Below are 27,720 nucleotides of genomic sequence, written 5' to 3' on the forward strand. Positions count from 1 at the left end.
TTTCCGTATGCATTTGTCTTTACATGATGTTGAGATGAAATTATGTGATGTGCATTCAACATATTATGATGCACATGTAAACGAATCTACCATGTTACATAATTCTAAGCACATAAAAGTTTAACAATTGAGAGGAAAATGTAAAAATTTAGAAAATGAAATAACATTTTTTAATTGCAACGAGTACTTACAGTTTATAGATTATAAATTCTCTTTGCCTTCTCTTCTTTTTTTTAAATGTACATTGATGCATTTGAATTCATGTAAGTTTCATAAAAAAAGATTTCGTTATCGTGTAATAGGGTATCAGAATCGTACATTTTAATCCCTTTTTGAAATAGGACTCTGAAATATAGGGTTAAAAATATGGTTAAAATTATTAAAAAACAAATACCAAAAAAAAACCACACATAAACTTACAAAATAAACCGATTTATTTGTGCTTACCTTACTGATGTTAGGAAAAATAATCACAGCTATCGTGTTTTTTGGAAATTTAGACCATTGTTTGAAATATTAAAAGAAGACCCAATTATATGTATATATGAATAGTAAGTACGTAAACAAAGAAGAAATATTCCCATTGCAATGGCACTAATTATAAAGGCCATTTAAATCAAATAGTGTTTATCATTATGAACTAATTCTATTTGAATACAAAACTAGTAAATTGCATATTCAAATTGTAAAATAGGTTCTACTCATGCAAGAAGACTAGTATTTTAGATCATAATATTATAATTCCTTTTGTATAAAATTTCTATTATAATCGTGTTACCTTTGATAACTATTCTACATCATTACAAAAATGTGATCTTTCACACTTCAAAATCTTTATCAATAAAGGTAATAAGGTATTTCTAAAATAATAAACGTGCACAATTACTACTTTATCCCCATTTCCAATGTCTAAGTTTCTATCTTAATCGCAGCAAATTCCTTTTATAAAAAAGTTTTTCTTATGGTGAAAAGTTCAGAACAAGTATGCATTACAATGCAAATGTGTTATTTATAATTTTGTCATTATGTCGAGATTAAGCTTTTTAGAGTCTTTTAGTTCTCATTTCGAAAAGATAGACTGATTTTATCTATCTTCTTAACGCCTAAAATATAACATTATTCTTCTTCTTATATACAATTTGTCATCAACGATGGTACTGCAGCAATATTTTTGTTTGTAAATATTACAAACTTTTTGGATTACTGTGAATGAAGGACATAAGATTTTGTTCATATAACAGCTTATATGTGTAAGAAAAGATAGGCTTATTCTATTTATCTTCTAAGTTGCTAAAGTATAACATTATTATTCTTTTTATATAAAATTTGTCATCAACAATGGTATTGCAGCAATATTTTTTTTTGTAAATTTTACAAAAGGAGTAGGTCCAGTAAGGACCGATTATGGCCTCTAATTTCAGGTTTATCTGACGAAAGATTTTGACCACTTTTTAAACATTAAGTGTCTATTTTTTTTATTCTATTAGTTTACGTTAAAGATTTTTAACTGATGTAGTCATTAAAAACGATCCGATTCAAGCTCAAATATGAAAATCTACAAAACATGTTAAAAAATGTCACTTTTCAGATGGTTTTTGTCAAAAATAAAAGTGGCCGCATCCGTGTTCATCCTCAACCTTTATATATGTTATGTATTATTATCGAATACAACTTATATTTTAATATTAAGGATGAACACGAATGCGGCCACTTTCGTTTTACACGAAAACCGTCTAAAATTTAACTAAAATGCAAGAATTGTGAAGATTTCAGTGATTTAGCATGACTTTAAGTTGCTAGTACCCGATAGATGTGCGTTGTATTGGCAAAAACAGCCCATAGTTATGTAGCAGAAGCATTCTACTGTCCAATAAATAACTAAAAGTTTACTGTTTAACAATTTTGTAAAACTGCTATATTTTGGGGCCAAAAGGGAGTGTTACCGGACCTACTCCTTTGTGGATTACTATAAATAAAGGACATTAGATTTTGTTCAATAGTTATCAAAGGTACCAGGATTATAATTTAGTACGCCAGACGCGCGTTTCGTCTACATAAGACTCATCAGTGACGCTCAAGTCAAAATATTTATAAAGCCAAACAAGTACGAAGTTGAAGAGCATTGAGAATCCAAAATTCCAAAAAGTTGTGTCAAATACGGCTAAGGTAATCTATTCCTGGGATAAGACAATCCTTAGTTTTTCGAAAATTTAAAGTTTTATATTCAGGAAATTTATAAAAATGACCACATAATTGATATTCATGTCAACACCGAAGTGCTGACTACTGGGCTGGTGATACCCTCGGGGACGAAACGTCCACCAGCAGTGGCATCGATCCAGTGGTGTAAATAGTTATCAAAGGTACCAGGATTTATCAAATAAGATACCAATAGCTTACATGTGCTAAAAAAGAGATCAGTCATAAAACATTTATTCGCATGTGTAGTGAGGACAGTAATGTCACAAGTTAGGCATAATAATATCTTCTGGTGAAGCTTATGCTGATTATCTCCCTTATTCCAGTACATTGTTTTCACATTCGTCTATAACAGTATCCAATGAAGTAGCCAAATAGGAACATGTCATGTAAAATATTTGGATTTAAAAAAAAAGTTATTTCGCTTTAGCATTACTATCATGGATGATAGCAGTAAATAAGATCATTATAGATATCAGGGTCAACATTTTATATAGACTAAACAGTTTGCTGCTTTGCTTATGTACTGCAGTGATCAACAAGTCTCGATAAATGAGTATTGAGTTAACTTTTTTATGTCTTGTCTTGAACATGTTTTCCTTTCTTATGATACACACGTTTGTAAAAAAAACTTAATTGTGAATCTGTACATATTCAGGTTGAAGTGGCCCATACGTAAACTCTGGCTGTAACGAAGACCTCGAAATTGAAATGTTCCTCGGCGTTGATTTTTGCCATAACAGACATCCACAAGGAACTAAAATAGAACTGAACAATGTAATTATGAAAACACACGTTCATTAATAAAACTATAGAACCACAGTGCAAAGACAACACGGTTTATGTGTTAATGTATGACTGTCAATCTTCGTGGTTTTCTTCGATCTGTTTATTAAAACAAAAACATAATTTTGCAAAATATACAGGAAATTTTTATAACAAAAATATGTTTGCTAAAACTTAACAAATAAGTATATCGATAGGTATTACAGTTAGATCATTAACTATAGTTCAGAAAAGGATACAATTTTCTAAAATATTCATAATGCATCTTATCCTTGAGATACAGTGAAACCTTTTAAGTGTACCACATTGTTCGGTGATCTATCCGAAAAAAATACCTTATTCATAAATTATAATATAGTAACCCCATTTATACCATGGAAGTATAACATTTTTATTGTTTGTATGTTGGTTATCTCTGTAGTATTGAGTGAAAAGCTACCTTTAAGACAGGAATCTATTTCATTTACAGAGAAGAAAAAAATCTAGATTAATGGGAGGGTAGTCTTTTATTGAAAGGGGATACATAATTATTCATTTCTGAATTTGTAAAATATAATTTTTAATTTGCAACATGTATTATCTACATCCGTTTTATGAATTTCTACATTTATTAATTTGTGTAATGCAACTTCTGAATGTGTAAATGCAATCTCTTAATTTGTTAGATTTTTTGTTGACTACTGGGCTGGTGATATACTCGGGGAATTAAAACTTAACTAGCAGTGGAATTGACCCAGTGTTCGTATATAAACTCATCATAGATACCAGGATTAAATTTTGTATTTACGCCAGACGCGATTTTCGTCTACAAAGACTAATCAGTGACCCTCGAATCCGAAAAAGCTAAAAAAAGCCAAATAAAGTTCGGAAGGAATAGCATTGAGGACCAAAATTCAAAAACGTTCTGCCAAATACAGCTGAAGTAATCGTCTCATGAAGTAGAAAAGAATTAGTATTTCTAAAATTCAAAAGTTTTGAAAATAGTTAAAAGTAAATTCACAAAAATACTGAACTTAGAGGAAAATCAATTCGGAATGTCCATAAAGACATAGCAAAATTAAAATACAAAGCTCATCAAAAACGATTGGACAAGAACTGACATATACCTGACTTGGTACAGGCAATTAATTTATAAATATGACCATATCAATTAGAATTCATGTCAGCACAAAAGTGCTGACTACTAGCTGGTGATACCCCCGGGCAATTAAAATCCACAAGTAGTGGAATTGACCAAGAGGATGAAATAAACCTATCATAGATACCAGGGTTAAATTTTGTATTTACCCCAGACGCGCGTTACTACAAAAGACTCATCAGTGACGCTCGAATCCCAAAAAGCTAAAAACAAAAATCCCAAATAAAGTACGAAGTTGAAGACCATTGAGGACCAAAATTCCAAAACTATTTGCCAGTTACAGCTAAGGTATCTACTCCTGAGGTAGAAAAGCCCTAGCAGTTCAAAAATTTAAAAGTTTCATAATCAGTTAATTTTTAAATTTGACCATATCACTGATAATTCATGTCAGCACGTTAAAGGGTATCACCAGCTCAGCAGTCAGCACGTTAGTGCGGACTGCTGAGCTGGTGATACCCTCAGATGATTAGAACTCCACCAGCAGTGGCATAGACCCATCTTCATCTTCGTCTGGCCCTTACACAAAAATGTGTTCTCCCCACAAGAGAGGGTTTAGCAATCATGTTCACTATGCGTTAGGAATTGAGAAAGTCAATTACATACTGTGCAATCTTTTTCTATTAATATGATTCCCAAATTTTGTATTTGTATAACAAGATAAAACATTTTCTTGAATTTGTCTTCATAATTTTGTATGTATGTGTTACCTGCTTATGTCTTTTTATTCATGTTGCCACATTTAGTACAGTGTAAGACGGCATGAGATGGTCATCGGCTAAAGTACGTTGGGATCTTTTTTTTAAGCAACTACGAACATTCTTGATACGGTATTTTCATACAAAAAAATGTGGTATAAATGCCAATGAGACTCTATTCAAGTCACAATTTGTAAAAGCTAAACTAGTTTAGTCCAAAGTACAGTTTACATACCGGAGCCGTGGCTTACACCGAACAGCAAGTTATAAAGGTCCACAAATTGTAAAGCAATTCAAACAACAAATCCAACGGTCTAATCTATGAAAAAAAAATGAGAAACGATAATTACTTATGACCCAGGCAGATAACCTTAGTCGTATTTGGCACTACGTTTTAGAATTTTATTAAAACGACCACATTATCAATATTTATGTCAACACCTAAGTGTTGACTACTGGGCTGGTGGTACCCTCGAAATATCTTAAATATCTTTAATAACTATTAGATTGTCGTACTATTGTATTGTATTGTTAATTTGTGTATATCTCTGTACTCTGATTTTTTTCCATTTCTTTGTATTGTAGTCCTGTTATGTAATGTTGTCATTTCAATGTTATATTTAACATTGCCATAAAAGCGCGAGTTTGTAACCCGGATTTGTTGTTTCTCCATCGATTTATGAATTTCATACAGCGTTATACTACTGTTGCCTTTATTCGTGAACCACACAAATAAAACGACAACAACTGAACAGCATGTTCATGACGTTGTGCTAGACTAACACACGGACCGCGATTTGTAAAGTGCTTAAAATAAAAGGTTTACCGTTGCATGACACATATTTATAAATTCTAGCCGACCAGGATTTTCTTTTTAACCAAAATCCACGTGCCTAGGATTGAGGCAGCAGATACCAATTTGCATGTTTTTGATTGGACCCGACAAGGGACTAAATTCAATCGTAAGGCTACCAGCACTCGAGGCTCTTAAATAAAGCGGATGTTCAGAATCGTTATTTGTTAATACTTTCCAATTAAGTGTGTGCTGTTGCTTAGTGAAGCATGAACCTCAAAAATCAAAATGGTTTCCAATGAGCACTCAAATTTATTTATGTTTTTTTCAAAAGTATCGCATTACTTAAGGTCTACTTGTAAAGAACTTGTCTTTTAAATTTTAAGTTTGTTTCCGTTTAGAATAAATGTTGTATAGCGGTCTTGATTCCAACCTTTTCCTTCCCTCTATATCATTTGGTTAATTCGTTGCTTGGGGTTTTTTTTCTGTTTGACTTCCGTCTGTTTCATTGGATTTAATCAAAATTAATGTTCGAAAAGGACAACATTGATAATTGACATACATATAATTTAAGGAGGTATTGGTGTCTTCCTCCATCTTGAATTGTAAAAAACAGAGAACCTATCTTTTTTTTTATATATTCTCAAATCATTGTCTGAAAGCGATCTTTTCCTTAAGTATTTAACAATTCTATCTTTTTGTTTAGTCTTTAATCTCAAAATGGTGTTTTTTCCTGTTAAATCCATACAAAATGTGCCATTTTGTCATTTTGTCACGTCCTCTTGCTTGAAAAAAAAAATGCACGGTGACCTATCATTTTTATTATATTTTTCAAAATATATCAATAGATAATACTTTTTGGCAAAGAAGGAACAAATTCTATCATTTTCATTTTAGACTCCCATACCAACTTAAGCATGTTCAGAGTTCAAGATTCCAGTTTGTATTCTGCATTCATTTGTGTTGTTTTTATTTGTTTTTTCGTTTTACAATTTACAGATTTTGCAACAAATAAATGGAAGAATACTGTCTTGTTGTCAAAAATCAATTATAGTTTAATTAGTTTGGAAAATTTCCAATTAATCGTTATTTTTGATGTAACGTCATCTAGCAGTGTACGTCACAGTTTTGAAAGAATCTAAGAAATGCTACCTTGAGGTTACCAGTCCATGACGATTATATAAAAGTATTTGGAAAGTAATTAAAAATAAACTTAACATTCGGTTTATATACAAATGTACACTCGTACTACTAATTACTTTTAACACTTTTAATAAAAACATTTTTTACCAATAATTAAGACTGAAAGTATTGATCAGTCCTTTTAAGCAAGAATGGAAAAATAGTGTTCGTTCTTTGCTCTGACCTTTGTATATCATCTGTAGAGTCAATACAAAACGTAAATTAAGCAACCTCGAGGGCACTATTCATATGGCTGTATTGCATGTTCAACCATGTTCTATTGGAGATTAATCACATTAAATATTCTAACGTCAGATATTTCATTTATTATTTATACTGTTATGGAAAACCAATCACCGTTTAATAGTTTCAATGCGTTTTACTTCTGTAAATTCAATAGCGTATCGATCCAATGCTATAAAAGGCAAAATTTCATAGACACAGGATCCTTATATCGATTGATGAAACAATCAGATATTTGGTTAAATTACAATACTTTTTTTTCTTTTTCTAAAGGGAGACAACTAAAAGGATTTTAAACTCAGGTAAAATTGGTATTGATTGGTCCGCCTGCAATACCTGCTGAAATGTAACCACGTGGTGTTGATGATGTTGATTTCATTTAGTTTATGTAGTTTGTTTTTATTAAGCGTATTTGTTCAGGGTTTTATCAATACATGCTAACGGATAGTGAAGTATATAGTAAACCTTTCATTATGTTATAAGATTGGACTCTCAAGTAGTATATACAAAGACAAAGAATGTTGAATTCCACAAAAGAGAGTAAATTCTTCATTTGGAAATTTAAATCGACATAAATAGAGCGGAATTAGATTAAAATGACTATCTGGAATACATATTAAACAATTATGCCATAGGGAAATATGACTTATGCCTCAAATGGGATGCACAATAACCATTAGTTCAAGAAAAACCCACGATGTTATAAAACCAAAAATAGCAACAATAACTGACAACTCATCTGAACAAACAGAAGTCCGAAAGGACAAGCTAACACCAAGGAACTGGACAAGTGTGGTCAAGGCTGGGGGCATCGGAGGAGGGGCCGGAGTAAGTAAATAACCATTTCTTATAATGTGTATATTTTAAGTTTAATATTTTTTAAGTACACTAGTGAACTTCAAATTGAGAACAGTTTTGGTTTGGTTTTGCATATTGAAGAAAGATAAGAATTCGAACATTTCAATATTCTAATTATAATACATTAAGCAAGTTTTCTAAGAAAAAAAGTAAAAGTCTTCTACAACTGCAGACAGTAGTATAATTAACTGGTTATAATAAAACAAAATATATTGTTTGAACAAAAATGTATAATACTTTGATCATCTTTGCTGTGCCGGGAAACATACATTTGTAAAGTGTGTCTGTTCAAAACATGTACACTGTAGTAAACTGGTTTTTTTTCGTTTCAACTGAGGAGTTGTGAATTTACAGTCCTGAATTTATAATATTTATATTATTAGCATACGCTATTAACAACTCTGATAACATAGAAAATAAAATGATGTGTAGGACAAAAGTCAATTATTTGGAGTCATGTTCAACGAGTTCCATATTTCCTAGAAGGTTGTGTGGATATATTGGAAAAAACACGTAATCAAATACCCACAAAAAATGCAAGTGTTTCTCAATCCACTAATATTAATCTTCACGAAAATACATTTTTCCATAGTAATACATAAACAACATCTTAACAGAGGTAGAATAATTAATTTACCATTTGAGACAACTTAGAGTGATTGTTCAGACTGTTTAGCAAAAAACGATATGATTTTATGAGGCATAGATGTACTAAAACAAATAAAGAAATAAATTTTGAACATGTATCTTTTAATAAAAACAATGTCAACGATTCATTATATTCCGAAATATTTCTTTTCATTCTGAATCATCCTCCTCCTCATTATGCATCGGAATTTAACAGTCTTTAACATATTAAAAGGATACGAAATGTCCGTTTAAACTTTTGTTTTACGAGTGCCATTTGGTTATACTCATTATTTTCTTTTCTAGCATATGAAATTTTGTATATCGACTTTCATTTAGTGTGAACATATTAATAAGAATACGAAACCAATGATTAATTGTCATCGGATACGAAAGAAATTGATAGATTATTGCCATAATTATATAAGAATGCATGACAATCACATAATACCTTATATCTGTAATTTCCCCTTATCAAAGTCACATTACAAGGTTAATACCCACAAACCAGTAAAAAACTTGAAACGGACAGGACTCAACTGTACTTAGCATTCCAAGTCGACCAATCCGAACAAGTCTTTATATTATTTTAAAAAGTTGATTATAAACTCATTTTAATTGCTACAGTTACTGTAAATGCATTATTTAAATAGAAAAAATATACACAATTATTTCTTTTAATTTTTTTTATTAATCATGAATATAATAAATGTAAGTCTATTTAATTTGCCCTTATTTAAAGTAGTTCTGGTTTTTTTTAAACCCAAAGAGAATGTTTTATATTAAAAAATATTTTACGCACAAAATCAAGAAAGATGATGTAAGTTTAATTATGTACAATTCAGACCTTGGGTCCTGTATGATTCTGATTAAAACATCTGAAACAATATCAGACTTTAACCGGCTTAAAGTGACTGCAAAATCTCATCCAAACAGCATTTTCATATAACACATCCATCCTATTGGTATTTCAAATATAATATTTCAAACAAATAATTATTGAACCAAGGATTTGTATTTTACTATACAAATCCTTGTTGATACTTGAATGGATTTTTTTTTTCATTACAAGGTTGACTAAACTTTCCTTAAATATAATGTAGTGGTTCGACATCCCCCGATAAACCCTTTTTAACTGAATAATCATTCGAAAGGATAAAAATTACTTTTTTTTCATTTCCATTTTAATTGTTTATTTCCATATCGAACATTACCGGTTGATGACCGCACACTGAATTTTTGCGTTGGTAACAACTTAACAATAATTAAAATTATTCAAAATATTTTACTGCAACTAACGCATATGCTTTGGTAACAACTAAACAAGAATGAAATCAGTCAGGGGGAAAATACGCGAATCAACTGTGTATTTAAGTTGTTGTGAATAACAAAAATATACTTATTGGTCGAGAAATGTGTGATATTTTAAATTATATGTACAATTGCAACTTTAGACTAGCGAAGTGACTGCTGAGTGTAGTACTTGAGTCTGAGAATTGTCAGTTTATAAAACTGAACAATGTTTATTTTAATAACCAGTGTTTGGGATGATTTAAACATTCGGTATACTTGTCCTGTCTGGGTTTTTTTTTTTTTTGTTTATTTGGTTTTTGTTTGTTTATTTGTTTGTTTTTGTTAATTATTTCCACTTGTTGTGGTGGTTCACCCACACATTGTACTAGCCCAGGACAATACATCTGTGTTTCTCCGCAGTAGCATTATTAATTCATATGTACGTTTACTTAAAGACATAAGAAACCTCAAGTTAAAAAAAATAATGTATATGTTTTTTTATTACCCAATGGATAGTTTTCATTATAAAACTTATGTACATATATTTTTTCCTGAAGAAAATTATTTAATTTGTCATATATAAAAGAGGTTTACTTTATTGTAATTCCTTCAAGGAAGCAATTCACCCGACAAATTTTCCGTATGCAAAGTGACCACAGTGTGACCCATCCCGTAAAATGCCGGTGATCGCAATACGCATGTATGTCCTTAAAATAAACAATTATCTGATTGTACATGTTAAACACGTACACAACATCCATGTTTTTTAGTTTATGGTTGACAAACAGGTGATAATCGTAACACTTCGGCTTCAAAACACGAACTTTAATTACCTGCCGTATTTTCAAAACAACACTTTCCGATTGAAAAATAAAATGACTATTATACGAAATTTATGCGACAAAAATGGTAAAATCGTGTACAGAAGACTACGTTGATGATGTTTGTATGCATTGGTTCAAGAATTGGAATAGCATTAACACAAGATACAAAATGTCAAAAGACACATAAAGAACCGATTTAACAGTAAGAATTCAAATTCTTGCATTCTTCCATCTGCGCTCCTTTTTAAGTTTTTGATAAGATTGCTTGTTAAGTAAGGTTTGCAAAAACCTTAAAGGTACAAATATTACTGCACTAGATTATGATTTGGACAATAAATGTCTCGTCAGTGACACTCTGTGCCTAAATAGGTTTAAAAATCCAAAAACTACTTTAAAAAAATAAGAAGTTATAAACGTTAATGTACAAAAAGTATAACCAAAGCCGGGCAAGGATTTCTTTGGCAAACACTAACATCATATCTGTGTTGATTGAAACTCTAATTGAGTATTAAAAGTGTACTTTTAAAGTTTTATGCATTTTCTAACATGCATGAAAATGAAAAAACAAACAAACAACATGAATTATTTGTGCTTTAGAAGCTTTTCTGCATTTACTTTTATCAGCAATGCTCGAACTAACAATAACCAAACCGAAAGCCTAGGTAGTATAAGTATAAGTAAGTAGATTATTGAAGAACTTAGGACTAAAAGGATATAAAGATTAACAAAATCCATCAAAGGTCAACTTCGTCTTTAATTCTTTCGTCTTCGTCTTAGTAGGTGGAATCATAGTTCCTTAATGATTTATATAAGCTTAACAACGGAGAATGTAAGAACTACTAACAAAACGAGGTGCAACTGTTAGCCAGCATGACTTGATTATAGAATCAAAGACTTCAACTTTATCTATCGCAAATATTGGACAATGGTGTTGATTAAAAATTACCATTTATACCTGGTTCTTTTGTTATCCACATAATTAATATAATAATAACCAATCATTAGCAAGTTCCGTGTCGAATCCAATAGTACCTGTTACCTGTTATCAAATATGTACGTTCAACCTGTCAGACGCACAACCAAACGTTGTGAATCCCAAAATACACGGGTTAAAATCACATCTGAATTCACCCTATCAATTTCTGTTAAATAACATCCAACAGGTTACATCTATCGGATCTTCACTTTTAAATTCAATCATTGAATTTTATTATCTACAAGTAGTTTTCGGTTGAAATAAGAAAATAAGGACGGATTTATGCAACAAAGTTGAAAGCAGAGACACCTTATACTTTTAATCAGCATGACTTTATCAAATGACAGTAGGAATACTAGAATTTCAGCTTCAAAATAAGGCGTAGGTATTTGGATTAAGTCACGGACACGCGATGTCGCGGGTGTGTTCTATTGCTTTAAATCATAACAGTACTGACGCACTAACTACTGGTCGATGATGATATTCTCTAGCACTATTAAAAGACCATCAGCAGCATCGACCTTGTTTTATGGAATGTAAAACAATGTTATTGGTTTTAGCGTCCAATGCTCTTTTCTGCATTTCCCTCCACAAAAAACACTGAAAGTCCCCCTTGAGCCTCCAAAAATTAACTAATAAATGTAAATAATTATAATTGAATACGTAAAAACGATGTATTCTTTGTTTTGATGATCCTACGACTCAACATGTTTCTGGTCCGGTATTCAGCCGACTCCATTCTGTGTTGTCCCTCTTGCTATTTGTTTACTGCATGAATATATTACTTTATTAAATCAGATTATTGATACAAGCTCAATCCAGTCCAGTTATAGTTCAGAATTCTTTTTAGAATACAAATCGATTGATTTCTTATCGGAAGCTAAAAGGTATGTTAAAATATAATGTCCTTATTGATCTGTACGAACTAAAAACATTATAAACATTATATTATCATACAACTTTTTATTCACAATTTATGTCATGATAACGGAACTACATTAATGTTTATTTTTTACAATATACGTTTCTTTAGAAGGATTAAAAATAAAAGATATGCTGTTCATGTAAAAATCGATTATAATCAAAACAAGACACTCATGTATACTTTCCATACAAAAGATAAACAAATTACATAAATCCATACGTTGTACAAAGAATATATTGCAAACAATGGTTTAATAATGTCCATTTCTCTTTTTAATTTCCTTATTTATGAACTAATTATAATATTGCAAAGTAACAAAATACTGTTATATTTCATCCTTAATTGAAAGATGACGCAAAGAGCGAATATTTATGTTAGCAACAGTATAAATATTATCGGTGTTGCAATCTTCTTTGCCTGTAGCTTCGTAAGTCTGTGATGACAATGCTTGACATCCTAAAATGAAGCCATCAAGACGAAACTTCTGTGGGCGTTTAGATATTGGTAAATGCACTGTACTCATTTCGGAACCCTTATAATATATTTTTCAATCTATTGTTTCAAAGTAATGAATGCTTTAGCATGCTACAGAGAACATTTTATTTGTAGAACGTCTGGTGGCAGTTTTACCATGCGTTCTCATGACGATACCATGTTAATATGTCATACTTTCTACTAAAAAGTAAAATAACAATAATACTGAACTCTGAGGAAAATTCAAAACGAAAAGTCCGTAATCAAATGACAAAATCAAAAGCTCAAATAGTTAAACGAATTAATAACAACTGTCATATTCGTGACTTGGTACAGGCTTTTAAATTTATTTTCTTATGCAGAACATGGTGAATTTAACCTGGTTTTACAGCTAGCTTAACTTCTCACTTGTATGTCTGCTTGTTTTAATCACACAACGTTGTCATTATAATGGAGTTTTATGCGTCTGTCATATTTTGAAATGTGTATTTTAGAACCAAATATACCTGCTAGAAATATCTTATGACGTGAATACATAAATATATAGTAATAATCATTAAAATAGATCTGAATACTAAATGAAAATAATACAACTGTAAAGATTCACGCGTATGCGTACAGAAAACTTATATTAAGAGAAATTAATACGCAGTGTGTCAAACAAATATAATTTCCAGTTGATTATTTCCTACCAGTGAAAAAAATTCACTGATTAAATATATTCTCTGGAAATTGAGGCAAAGGCATGCGACATCACTTTCTTATATAAATATAGAAAAAATAATGTGTCTTATAACATATTGACATTTTGGGAGAATTGGTTGCAAACTGAATTAATTGTATTGCAAATTTAAGAGAACATGAACCACATTAAGGAGCGTTAAATGTAATATTCACTTTATACTAGACTCATCTCACAAGTACAATCGATTTGTATTAATTGTAAAACAATACTCATAAAACGACAGCCATTATATACAGACAAAATCATTAGAAACTATTAAACGACGAAACGAGCGTCGGCGTAAATCTGTACAAAATTTCAATCCTGGTATCTATGAGATGAGTTTATTTACAAGCACTGCGTCGATGTCACTGCTGGTGGAGTTTTAATTCCCCGAGGGTATCACCAGCCAAGCAGTCAGCACTTTTGTGTTGACTTGAGAGTTATCATTGATATGTTCATAATTATAAATTAACTGTAAGCTAAACTTTGAAATTTTGAAATAATAAGGCTTTTCTACCTCAGGAATAGATTTTCTTAACTGGCAAAACTTTTAAGAAATTTGGGTCATCAATGCTCTTAATATAAACTTCGTACTTTATTTGGTTTCTTAATATTTTTTTATTCAAGCATCATTGATGGTCTGTTGTAGACGAAACGAAAATTAAAAGAATACTAAACGTACTTTCAACATACTACAATCTGTCAATACCTATATTTTAGCATGGCACAATGTCACGTCTTTCTCTGACTTTTAATATTGTCATGACATTATTAAAGCAAGCAATTATAAATAACGATGATGCTATAATGACTTTGTATAATCGTTGTTATTGAAAACGTTTTGTTTTGAGAACAATAGGAATAGATGTAAAACAAACACCATCTCTTTCTTTTCTGTTTATATGACATTCATCAACAATATACATACACAAAAAATAATGATAATAAACATCAAAGGAAGTAAGAGATGATTAAAAAAGAGAACAAAACGAATAAATTGAAAAATCTACTGCGCACATATATCATCATTCTGTTGGTGAAAAACGAACGTTCAACCTAAGATAAAATTGAGAACGATATATTGTCTTTTACGATTTGAATATTTGTTCATGCATATTGCTGTTTCTTGGTTTTTCATTCATACTTAAGGTAGCACTCCACAGTTAGGTGTGTAGTTTCGCATTTTGGCCCCTGTGGATTTTTCAAATATGAAAGCTAGCGTGCAATAAAAATCATTTTCGGATAGCTGAGTATTAAAATAGCCTTTGTATTGGGTTTATATGAACATCAAGGTTATGTAATTAATGTAATATAAGCTGTTTTCTGTATGACAGTCCGTATTTGCATGTTCCTACCAATCATTGGTCCGGCAATTATTGTAATGTTTTTTTTCCAACTTTTTATCGCACGAACTTTGTGATTGGATTTTACGAATAAATGAGTCAAAAGACACCCATTTTTTATTTGATCATGAGGAAGATTTAGCAAAACAGTTTCTAAAAAGGTATCACTCAAAGGCATTGAAATTCTAGTTTGGGGGGAAATGTGACATGTTCACTCCCCTTTTTGCAATATTTTATGGGAAATAAATGCAGAATGTTGCCATGGATACACATAAAAGGAATTAATTTTCACCCTTTTAACTTTTGAAAATCAAATCTATGGAAGATACTGATTTCAAACATATGCACATGTTCACACAAACAGTTAGGTTAATGTATTAGAAATCCAGGAATAGGAGATGATAAAACATTTTGCGGCTCATTTTTAATTTTATTTTCTAACTGTGGAGTGCTACCTAAGGGTAGACAAATGGGTGTAGACAATTTTCTTTGTTGAAAACTTTATGTATTTCTATACCGATGGCCTACATATGGGCATCTGATTTGTATCTATATACTTGTTGTGTTGCAGCTTCAATGAACTTTGTCGTTTTGTTTATCTATTAAGAAAAATAATAGAGATGTTAATCAATTTCCCTGCTGTCGTGTGATTCTCATAATGATGTATTTCCCATTTGGTTATAGTCTTTTAAAATTGAATTAAAGTTTGATCATCGATAGTTGACTGAGACAAAAAAAAACATCTATTTAGAAATCGAATATATACTAGTCAACAAAAGAAACGATACAAGACTTTTTTTCAACTTAAAGATAAAGTTTTCCGTTCATTGGACCAATATTGAAGGTAGTAATACTTAATCATTATGGAAATATAAATGCGTTAAATAAAAATTTAGTTTTCACTTTCGAGACGTTTTTTCGCGACTTTTTTTTATAAAACTTACAGACACTCAAATCAATCCATGTCTTCGTAGATAGTAGATGCTTTTGTGTCCTGTTAAATTGTTCCTTTTAAAATTGTTATACGATGATGACTGATGTACCCATATTTTGACTATTTTATTAATTGTGACTATTTATTTAACGCATCATGTAAATGTAGCGGAATTTGATGAAACTGTTATTAAAGTGAGAGGGTTAGCGCTATAGAACCAGGTTTAATCCACCATTTTCTACATTTGAAAATGCATGTACCAAGTCAGGAATATGACAGTTCTTGTCCATTCGTTTTTGATGCGTTTTGTTTTTTGATTTTTCCATGTGATTATGGACTTTCCAAATTGATGTTCCTCTGAGTTCAGTATTTTTGTGATTTTACTTTTTACATAAAACGACATTTTTAAAAACAGAAGTAACAACTAATGATACCAACCTCTCACTTAAAGGTAAAGACAGTGTTTGCCACCAATTCGTTTTTAAAAATCCTACCGTTTCTTCGCTTATTTGTTAAGCAAAGTTCGGTCCCACGAGAAATCGTTAAAATGTATACATTATCAACTGATTTTCCATAGACAGTATGTGTAAAGTGATATTCAAAAAGCGATAACAATCTTAAAACTAATCCGAAAGGTTTCAAATTTACTGTGTTTTTTTTTTCATATCTAAAGCATTGATTTAAGACGAAAATGAAAATTTTTTTTTTGCATTATTTGAGATTTCAAAAAACACTTTTTTCCCAAAAATTTGAAAAAAACTAACTTTTTGATAAATTTTTCTTCAAAGTCGTTTATCGTTTCTTTAGTTTACTAGTATATATACGTATATGGAGAGTAACCTTTTGTTCGATAGTTATGTTTTTTTAAACAAGCAACTACGATAAATAAAGCCTCCACTTTTCTGGAGATAACACTTCACTACAAACAATATTGATTCGCACGACTCTGGACTAGCTCATTTAAAATATTACTGTTTTCAACTGTGGACAAACTTTTTGTTGAATGCACGTATATAAAGTTTGTTATTCCTGTTTTGATGTTATTCCCCTCTTTTATAGTTTCTTTATGATTTAGAGCTTGATGTCTCAGGCACGAGAACACAGTTATTTCGTAACTGCATTTTCAATAAATGACAGTTAAAAAAAATCCAACCTGCTTTTTCTCAATTATATTTTTTATAATTTGTTGGGACAAACGATATCAAAATTATAGAAATCTTCACCAGCTCTACTTCATAATATGGACTGTTCTATGTCAAGGGGATTTTGATATCTTTTAAAGGCTTCCAAAATACTAATTTTAAATCTTTGTTTAGCTGCACAAAGTCAATACTTTACTTTAAAATCCATTACCCAAATTCTTTTACAAGGTAATTTCATACCAAGTCCCTATTTGAGGTATAAAACATGAAGTTATAAATTTGGAAGGAGTATAAAAAATAATAAAAAGTAACACACTGTCCACACTATAACTATAAACTAACAATGCAACTGTGTTCCTGGACCTCCTATGATATACATTATCAAAGGATGTATCGTCGTTTAAGAATGTGTCTTTTGCCTAATCTTTGTTCTGTTGTTTTAAAGTTGCTGTCCCATTTACATATAACATTTTCATATCTAAATACTCTACCAATAGACAATAAGATGCCAGACAAAAAATGGCTACAAGAAAAGAATATTAACAGTGAATAATTTACCTAATACCTAAAAAAAAATCACGATAATACGATAAGAAGAATAAGGAAGAATAGCTATATCATCAAAAATTGTTTATGTAGTTATAAACTACTAGTAATTCGAAATTGAAATAGTATACAATATCCTGTTGACGATGAGGAATCATGTTTCCTGAAACTAATTTGGTTCAATCTGACTTGAAATCAAAGTCAGAATGACAATTACATAAGTTCGTATCGGCTTTTGGTGATGACGTTTAAGTTGTTATAGTCATTGTGATAACAAATGCATGTACAAGATACATCATCATCATCATATAGAAGATGTGTGAAGGTACACACGCACGCGCGCTGCTTGAAATTAACCTCTGACAGTAGTTTGGTAGAATCTTATTCTTGGGTCTTCTATTCTGCGAAATTGTTCTTTGTGTACAGCACATACTATAACGTGGGACAATATGATGATTTAGTTTACTCTTATGGTTACTTTTAAAGCATTGCAATTAAGTTGATTTCATTTTGCAATTCATTATCATAAATTACAAAGTAAGAAATTTGAACAGCATTAAGGATCCAAAATTTCGAAAAGCTTTCAATAGCGTGAAAATGGAAATAGTTCTATTCCTTAATGAATGGGGACATCAGTTCATAAATATTGTTTTAATATCACGATACCGAAATGGACAATGTCCATTTCGGTATAGTGATATATATGTATGAATTGCAATTTAACATTAAAAATGATTTGTGAATTAAGTTTCGAGTCGTGGGTTAAAATCGGATAACATCAAAATCTTTAGGTGAACAATTGCATCTTTTTACATCAAGACGCACATTTGTTTAAGACCTCGTCAGATTTTAATATTAAAGACAAGTTCTAAAAAACATGCAATCTTGACTTGTTTGCATTTCATTAAAGAATAAAAGTTTCAAGTTCTTGAGAAATGGATAAGACAAAAAATTGAAAATAATAATACTGAATATAAAAATTAGGCGATAGGGTAATAACATGATTGCCAATGACCATCGATCGAGTCCTAAAAATAAAATTGTACACAATTACAGGTCATTGGACGGCTTTGAAAAATGCTACCTTAATTTACGGTTAACATTCATTTATATTTGTGTTGCTTTGATTGTGTTAAGAGGACCGGTCTGCAGATCGCTCTGATATTGATACGATAAATGAATTACGCCTAGTATCAATTTTAATATTTGTATTTCATTAAGGATCAAACAATAGTTCAACTTTGACGTCATTACATATCATATATAGTATTCAATTTAGTTCGATGCTTTATAACGTTTGTGATACAGGAAAAATACGTCTAGTAGATTAATTGCGACAAGTTTAATTGCCTAACGATATCGTATAGCAAAAGGTAAATATTTATTTTCCAACTTAAAATTTAAATATATTCCATACATGCTGTCATCTGAAATCGTATTCTGTGTTTCCTCATGTGATTTTGGAATAAACATGAGCATCGCTAGATTAATCGATGAGAAATGCAAGACTGTCTGCTGTTCAAAAGTCGCATTGACCAATTAATGTTAAATCTAATGTGTCGTTATGGGGGCTTAGAAAACTACTACAACTCATCAATAATGTTCATCATATTAAAAACTATTTATTAGTTTGACCTTTTGTAAAAGATAAAGCTTGACTGAAAGACCGAAGTGTACCACTGTTCAATGGACATAAAACCGCGTAAGCGAAATAATCCGGGTCACAATCATCTGCAACCCAGGGGAAACACATTTAATATATGAGGAAACCACTAAAACAACAGAAACAATGAACTGACCCAAAAATAAACGCCAATATACATAGAAAGCGACTATTTAAAACAAATGAGGGTTTCTAAAGTTTATAAGAACTATTATTTTCGCGTTGATAAGCTTACCATACCACATTCGCAATCGAAAGTGTATATTAAGAAAACAAATCAAAGTATCGGAAAGATGACGAAGGTATCAAACAGATCCGTGAAGTGTTCATACGTTATAACTCATAAATATCAATTTGCTGACCAAATATTAAATCATTCTATTCAGTGGCTTCTGTGAAAATATGACAATAATGTTTACGGGATGAATTGCTGGACTAACGGGTGGACAGACACTTATTCGGTGTTTTACACAAAACTTCTGTCAATATATAAAACGAAACTACACAATGTTAAGAGTTAATAAACTCATCGAAGATACCAGGACTAACTTTTATATATAGGCCAGACGCGCGTTTCGTCTACAAAAGATTCATCAGTGACGCTCGAATCGAGAAAAGTTAAAATAAAAAGCCAAATAAAGTACGAAGAGATGTTTAATTCTATTCTACCTTATTAATTGTCATTACATTTTACCAAGATTATTTTGTGTATCCCTTTCATATAGTACAGATCAATGCATTTTCATTAATGTTACAACACTAATTACTACTAATAAACAGTCTATATGCTGAATTAAGACACCCTAGAGGAAACTGATCCTAATAACCAACTGAAATAAACAAAAATATTTTAATATCAAATTGAATGACTAAAAATACATTAATTTTAAAGCTTTAATTTGCAACTACATTGAATGTTTTTATATACTTTTGCATTCTCTTGTTTTTTACCTCATGTATCTTTCTTAGTATTTTTCATAATCAGTTTATTCAGCTTAAGGGGTCTAGCGAGTATAAATAAAAAAATACATAGGATTTTGCTATGCTTTTCTATAAATGAACTTTATCAGATCCTAAAATAGAAAAATAAAACAAAAAAATGGAGCCACCCTTCAATTAGCATACATTTTTGTACATGTACTTTTTTCTGTTAAACTAATAGGAGGAATAGTGGTAATTTCAAATTAAAAAAATTACAAAATTACAGAAATCACTAAAATTTTACAATAGTTTAGTTTGAGTAAAGCTTATTTAAAAAAAAATATAGATCACCGATGAGTTAAAAATAATAATTGTGTGAAAAAGTACTAGAATAACCCCCATTTGTACATTGAAATTACAAAAAAAAATGTAAACTCATTTAATATGTTATTACGGTACGGTTAGTTTTCGTATTCCTGTGATTTGTATTTTGTTGGTGTGCTTAATCTATAGAGTGTCAATGTGCGATTTTTTATTTTCTTTTGTCGCTGACATATTTAGATATAGGAAGATGTGGTGTGAGTGCCAATGATACAACTCTCCATCCAAATAACAATTTAAAAATTAAACCATTATAGGTTAAAGTACGGCCTTCAACACGGAGCCTTGGCTCACACCGAACAACAAGCTATAAAGGGCCCCAAAATTACTAGTGTAAAACCATTCAAACGGGAAAACCAACGGTCTAATCTATATAAACAATGTTTTTAAAGAGATTCAGATAAAAACACAATATTGACTTGCTGGACTCATATTTTTTTACTTTTTACGTATTACGCCTGTAGTTTTTTTTCAAACATTGTTTTCAATATAATGGAATATTATACTAATGTCATACAAGTTTGAGGGTCAGCTAGTTTAAATTATAGGTTTAATCAACCATTTTCTACATAACAAAATGCCTGTACAAAATCAGGAATAAGACCATTGTTTTCTATTCGTTTGGTGTATTTGGGCTTTTGATTTTGCAATCTGATAAAGGATTTTCTTTTATGAATTTTTGTAAGGGATCTGTATTTTTGTAATTTTTTCTTTCTAAACCTTTCAGAACCAAGATCATCTTATTGATAAAACATTTTGATATAGTTTAGACACTTCCGTTCGCAAAGGTCACTGGAGATGTCGAAATTTCCGTACTTGTCACAAAACGATAATTTCGGGCATTTTTTGGTCAAAATATATGGGAGCAACAGGTCTCCACAAAACGATACTTACACAAATACTCTTCTTTGGAAAACATGCTTTGTGGCAAAATATCTTTTTTGGAAAACTGTTTCTCAAAACTTAATGATTCTAATTATTTATGACACGTTTTATAGTAGATTGTGCTGCTTTAAACTAAATGTAAAAAGATTAAAGCCATAATGCCAATATGTGGAAACACTATACATACTGATGTCCAACACACTTACTGTTTTATGAATGTCTGAATTATGTTATTTGTTAGATGTATACTCTTTTTTTATATGTATACAAGATTCGAATTCAACTGTAAAACAAGCCATGATATTGGGATTATCTATTAGCTGTAATTTATTTCCAGTTGTTTCGATGATAAATTTAGTTTGTCTCAGATTTCAAATTAAAATAGTATAAACGGTGATATCTTCTTACTGATATTAACTGTGGGATAAATATATGATAAATTGTTCAATAAACATACCGATTCAATGAGGAAGTTAGACATTTAACGAAAAATATATTCTATTATATATACCGTTATTTAAGCGTTAAAACTTTTCCTGCAGATTCTTACTTGCATACTCTTTTATGAATATATAGTTAATCTACTGATTAAGACAAAAAGTAGAATGTTAAGTATCCTCAGAAATAGTTGTACCACTACAAATACAAGTCCGGTTAAAGAGATCATATGGTTTTTGCCAAAGTTGCGGTGATTGTATCCGTATCTATGTGTTCTTGTTTACATTAATTCTTTACTATTCTAGACTCGGTCTTGAGTTTGGTGTATTACATGTAAACGTTGTCAAAGGTGTACCGTTTTTTTTTCTTTATACCCTGTTTTATCGGTGAGATGCTATCTCATATGCATATACTCTTTATCAGTTCCTACCCATATACTGTAATCATGGTAACTAGAATAAAAGACAAATATTATCTTGAAGCAAGGTATCTGAGCTCTGTCAGATCAAATAACATTAATAAAGAATTATTCAAAAGTAAAATAATACGCTGAAAATCCCTACCTGGAAATTAAGATGACTTCATTACTGGTATCAAAATGATTGTTTTTGTTCAATATATATTTCCCTAGCACCTCTGTACCAAGTCTGGAATATGACAGCTGTTAACCATTCGTTTGGTGTGTTTGAACTTTCGATTTTGCCATTTGATTAAGGACGTTCCGTTTTTAATTTTCATCGGAGTTCAGTATTTTTGTGATTTAACTTTTTCGTTCGTCTGTCCGTCTGCCCCGTTTCAGATTAAAGTGTTTGGTCAAGGTAGTTTGTTATGAAGTTGAAGTCCAATCATCTTGAAGCTTAGTCATATATTCCCTTTTATAAGTTCTTTGTACTCTTAAAGCCGTTTTAGAGTTTTGATCTCAAATTTCATAGTCCGCTGAACATAGAAAAATAGAAAATTTAGTTCGTTTAATAAAGTTGAAAAGCATCGATAACCCAAATTTCCGAAATCAATCGTGTAAAAATAGGATAGGTCTATTCATTAGTGAATTGGATGACATAATGTACACAGCAATTTATAAGTATCGGTTTTAATGTCATGATCGCGTTTCAAACTTGTTAAAATTAAAGCCTTTATACTTAAATGGCTATAATACATAATGTTTCGTAAAATCACTTTTTAGTCAGAAGTTAAGATCAGTTCACTTTCCTTTTTCTTCTTTTGATAAATGAGTCATCTTACATCAAAACATACTTTTAAGGCATTGGCTCATATCTTAATATTAATGACAAGATCACAAAACGAAGTGTTCATGACATTTTTGATTTAAAACAAACTTTGAAGCTTTTTTGTATATAAAAAGTATGTAAAACAAAAGTGTGGAAATTTATTAAACGTATTTGATTATAATACGACAACCCATTCTACTAAATCTGAATATGACATGCTTCACAAAGCTTGAAGAGTAGTTCCTAATTTAGACCTTCAAATCAATGCATTAATTGAAATTGAATATTCAGAACTATTAACGTTATATGTTATAAGAATAGAAAACCATTAAAGATATTTACAGGAAAATTATGGAATATTGATCTTCAGCCTTCGTAAATTGTACTTAATTCATCTGAATATCAAATGTCAAATGAATTTGATAGATTCAAGTAAAGATGACAATTTACTCTTATTGAAGATAAAGCATTATAATGGAAAGTGTTTCAATTTTCATGCAATGTAACATAGTGATAATTGTGAAATTTCCGTTTTCCTTTCCAATTTTCCAAACTACTTGATAACGCTAATGTCATATGTTGGACATGGGGTTAATAATAAGTTATCAGTTGAAGATATGATCATTTTATGTCTGCAAACGGATTAGAATTAATTTCTTTTGAAATTTACAAAACTTTGTGTACCAAAACTAGTCCAACAAAACGTGGGTTTTTGTGTGTTCCTACAAAAAGTAAGAAATGTAAGCAGTGGCGCGACTGTGTCTCTTTATTACTCTGTTTACAATTCGATGATTATTTTGTTGTCTAATCAAATATTCGAAATGTGCCCAAATCTGCGCCTGTCCAAATAAAAGATTTGCGAATCATATACTAGTAGTTGATTGTCCATGGTAATTCCAAAATATGATGACTGAGTGTCTATTTTGTGTTTGCCTTTATGATGACATCTATGTCGTCCTGAATATGCATGGTTTATCTACCAATTTACAAAAAAACAATAATCGTTTTAAATCAATTTACCACGTTATCTTAAATTTGGGTCGCTTGGATAATGTGAATCCAGAAAACATTTCAAGCCACCCTTGTTCGGTACTTTCCAAGTAAATTAGTTACAACGGTGTCAATAGAACTGTTTGAAAATTGTAGATATATTGTGCTACATAGTCAAGTTTCTTTCACAATCTATTATTTTATTATTTTGGAAAGGTGTCTCTTTATATTGACTTGTTGTCATTTTTAAAGTAAAAAAATATCAAATAGCCATAAAGCATTGCAAACCACACGTCTTTCTGAAATTACTTTCATTAGTGACCTAAACTTTTTTGATAGCCAAAAAATATAAAACGAATCAGTAAATTAAAAAAAAGTTGCATGATTGTTGACACAATATGTTTTATTGTGTTTTTACACAAATGCTGCAGTCGTTAATATTTACTGCTCTTAGAGGGTCACACTAGCGGGTTGAAGAGTCGATTACAGGGGTAACCTAATTGGATATAGGAAGAAGTGGTGTGAGTGCCAATGCGTCAACTCTCCATCCAAATAACAATTAAAAAAAGTAAACCATTATAGGTCAATGGACGGCCTTCAACACAGAGCCTGGCTCACATCAAACAACAAGCTATAAAGCCCGACCCCCCCCCCCCCCAAAAAAAAGGGCTACATTAGAGGGTTGAAGAGTCGATTACGGGGGTAACCTATTTGATTAACTTGTTATTTTGGATAATATCAAAACACTTATCTATTACAACTACGACAAAGAGCGTTACTCACCTCTTTTAAGGGAAAACAAATCATAACCTTTGTATATATTTGTCAGTGTTTTCTGCTATTCCATACACACACAAACTAACAATAAACAAAAAAGGAGAAACACTTCTATATCTTATGGTGAAAATACTTACAGTCAAGGTTTGAAATAGGGAAAGGTCTTGAAAATAGTTTGCAATTCTTACATGAATTCTTGAAATGCGTTACACGAATAATGTAAAGTAAGATATTTTAAAAATTAATCTTTCAGAAGGCAAGGAGAAATGGTAAACTGTTTGTTGATCCAGACTTTCGCGCTGATATGTCTTCCATTTTTAAACATAAGGTGACAGCAAAGAAGATAATCTGGAAAAGACCTAATGTAAGTATTGCAATGAAATTATTAGTTACTTATCTAACGAACAGTTTTGAACGTGATAATATGATAAACATTTAACTTATTTTACCAAAGTGGTATTGTGACCAACTTGTGTCACTGATCTATGTAGAAAGTTATCATTAGTTAAAAGAAGTTATGAGTGAACAACAAAGACTTTCATCAATTATGTATGCCCACAGTATAATTGTATAATAAACCCCGTGGTGAAAATCTACAAAAAACAGAGTAAATTATTCATGTCAATCAATTTGAAAACAATGTCAGGAAAAAAATACGATGATAGTTTATGTATGACACTCTTAAAATAACTTTTAGCTTTGTCGGATTTATCAATTATTATATATCAAACATATGTTGTTGGTTTTTTTTTTATCATTTCAACATATTTAAGAGAAGGAAGATGTTTTGTTATTATTTTTTTTAGCGTTAAATGAAATAAATCATCCCCTACAAGACAGTTATGATCACGTAAATTTTTATTAAGTCCATTGCTAGTAATAAAATTTCCAGGTGATAGACATGAAAACAATGGTTTGTTAGATTTACTGGTTCTAATGCCAGATAAAAAAGGATCCTGAACGAACTATTTACACTTTTTCCTGGTTCTCTGTTTACGTTGATAGGTTTGCAATAATCGCACAGTGGAAAGGGTTTAATGTAAGTCTCACAACTTGTTTCCCAATACACTATAAATACATATGTTTAAACTAAACTACTGATCGCAAGAAGTGAATTCTCAGTATTTCTTTCAAAATCACTTAATTAAGTCATAATGTTGTAGCTAGATAGATGCGTGTACGTTAATGTTATATGAATATCATATTATCTTCCTCGTTAGTTTCTGGAAACATTGAATTCTTAATCACAGATGAAAGAAAATTCAGTATTTATCTAAAATGAATTGAAAAAAAACACCTAAACTTTTAACCCCCAAAGTCCCAAAAAATAACTAATGCACTTACTGTCAAAGAAATTTTACGGTTCAGGTTCAAGATGAGCAAGCAACATGCAAAATGCCACATTGAACAACATCATCACGAGGGGCATAGTGTAGGACTATAACTAACATTTCAGTTTATGAATTTCATTTTCATAAGCGTTAGAATATTAGTTAAATAGTTTATGATTATGTTACACTCAAGTTTTATAAACTTTCTAATTCTGACCCTTCCTGTGAAACCAATACAGTGAAAGATTTCTATACTCCTTATTTACTGCTCCGTACCAAGCATTGTATCTAATTTTCTACATGCACAGTACAATCATAATACTGACGCTTCTTAACATAATTTGTATTTCAATAACATATCAATTAAACTGTCCACTTACTTTCAAAAGATGACAGAACTATTGTTTTGATTCTAGCACAGTTATATTATAGGAAGTGTTAGAAAACTCACATTCGGTACAAACCTATCTGTAAAGTAGACAAATGATAAATGACTAAGAAAACAATGCAAAATTGATACCATAGCTGTCTCGAGTTTCTGCTATGGGCTAATTTTCATCAATAATTCAAAACAATTTTTTTCGTATTTTCTTCATAGAAAATTAAAATTAGAGAACAATTGATACGTATAAAGAGAAAATGTTGCAATTATTTTATTTCAACAGGAAATAATTTTTAATCCCGTATTAGTATCAGACGGAACCAGTCGACATGATATGAAGCAAGGAGAGTTAAATGACTGTTGGTTCCTGTCAACCCTGTCTGCGATTGCGGAAAAGCCACAGTTAATGGAAAAGGTACTTGATAAAAATTATGTCATATGCTGAAATTGTCTTTAAAAATATTTACATAAGGACATCATCGCCGTTAATTGCAGACATGAGTTTCATTGGCAAAACGTTTGATAATTGATAGAAAGAAAATAATCAATTACTTCACGGAAAAGAGAACTTTGCGATTCATGTCACGTTTTCCATAAAAATATACAAAGATAAATGGTTATACATATGGAATGACAATTGGTGAACTAAAATGATAACGTAAAAAATGTGTACTGAAGCCAAAAAAATAGATTGCAATGATACATCATTGTTTAATCATAACATTAAGCTTACAGAAAAACACAGTGATCTTTGTCAAGGAAATTTAACTTTTAAAGAATGTGCTGATTCTTAAAATTAATAACAAAAAGTAAAAGTCCTGGTTCTGATGGTTATACTGTGGATATTATGAAACTTTTTGGAAAGATATGGGGCAACTTTTCTCTAATACCAAAATCATATCCTTTAAAAGTCTTTTTGTGTTCTTATAATGTGTTTGTGTCAATGCTCAGCATTAGACTGTATAATTTAGTTTTGTAAATGACAGAAATATGTCAAACAAAAGACTGTGTGCTTGCA

At 30.7% G+C, this 27,720-nt stretch overlaps 1 protein-coding gene across 2 annotated transcripts in view; it reads left to right on the forward strand.

Moving 5' to 3' along the window:
• The first annotated feature begins 7,304 nt into the window (after positions 1-7,304).
• LOC134715551 (calpain-9-like) overlaps positions 7,305-27,720 on the forward strand; it is a 40,213-nt gene continuing 19,797 nt past the window's right edge. For both annotated transcript variants that reach the window (XM_063577792.1, XM_063577793.1), the window contains exons 1-3: positions 7,305-7,864; positions 25,243-25,353; positions 26,986-27,117. In XM_063577792.1, coding sequence (XP_063433862.1) covers positions 7,685-7,864; positions 25,243-25,353; positions 26,986-27,117 — 423 coding nt within the window. In that variant the 5' untranslated portion in view covers positions 7,305-7,684. The remainder of the gene's footprint in view (positions 7,865-25,242; positions 25,354-26,985; positions 27,118-27,720) is intronic.

The sequence above is a fragment of the Mytilus trossulus genome, chromosome 4 (assembly GCF_036588685.1).
Source record: "Mytilus trossulus isolate FHL-02 chromosome 4, PNRI_Mtr1.1.1.hap1, whole genome shotgun sequence".
Classification (NCBI taxonomy): domain Eukaryota; kingdom Metazoa; phylum Mollusca; class Bivalvia; order Mytilida; family Mytilidae; genus Mytilus; species Mytilus trossulus.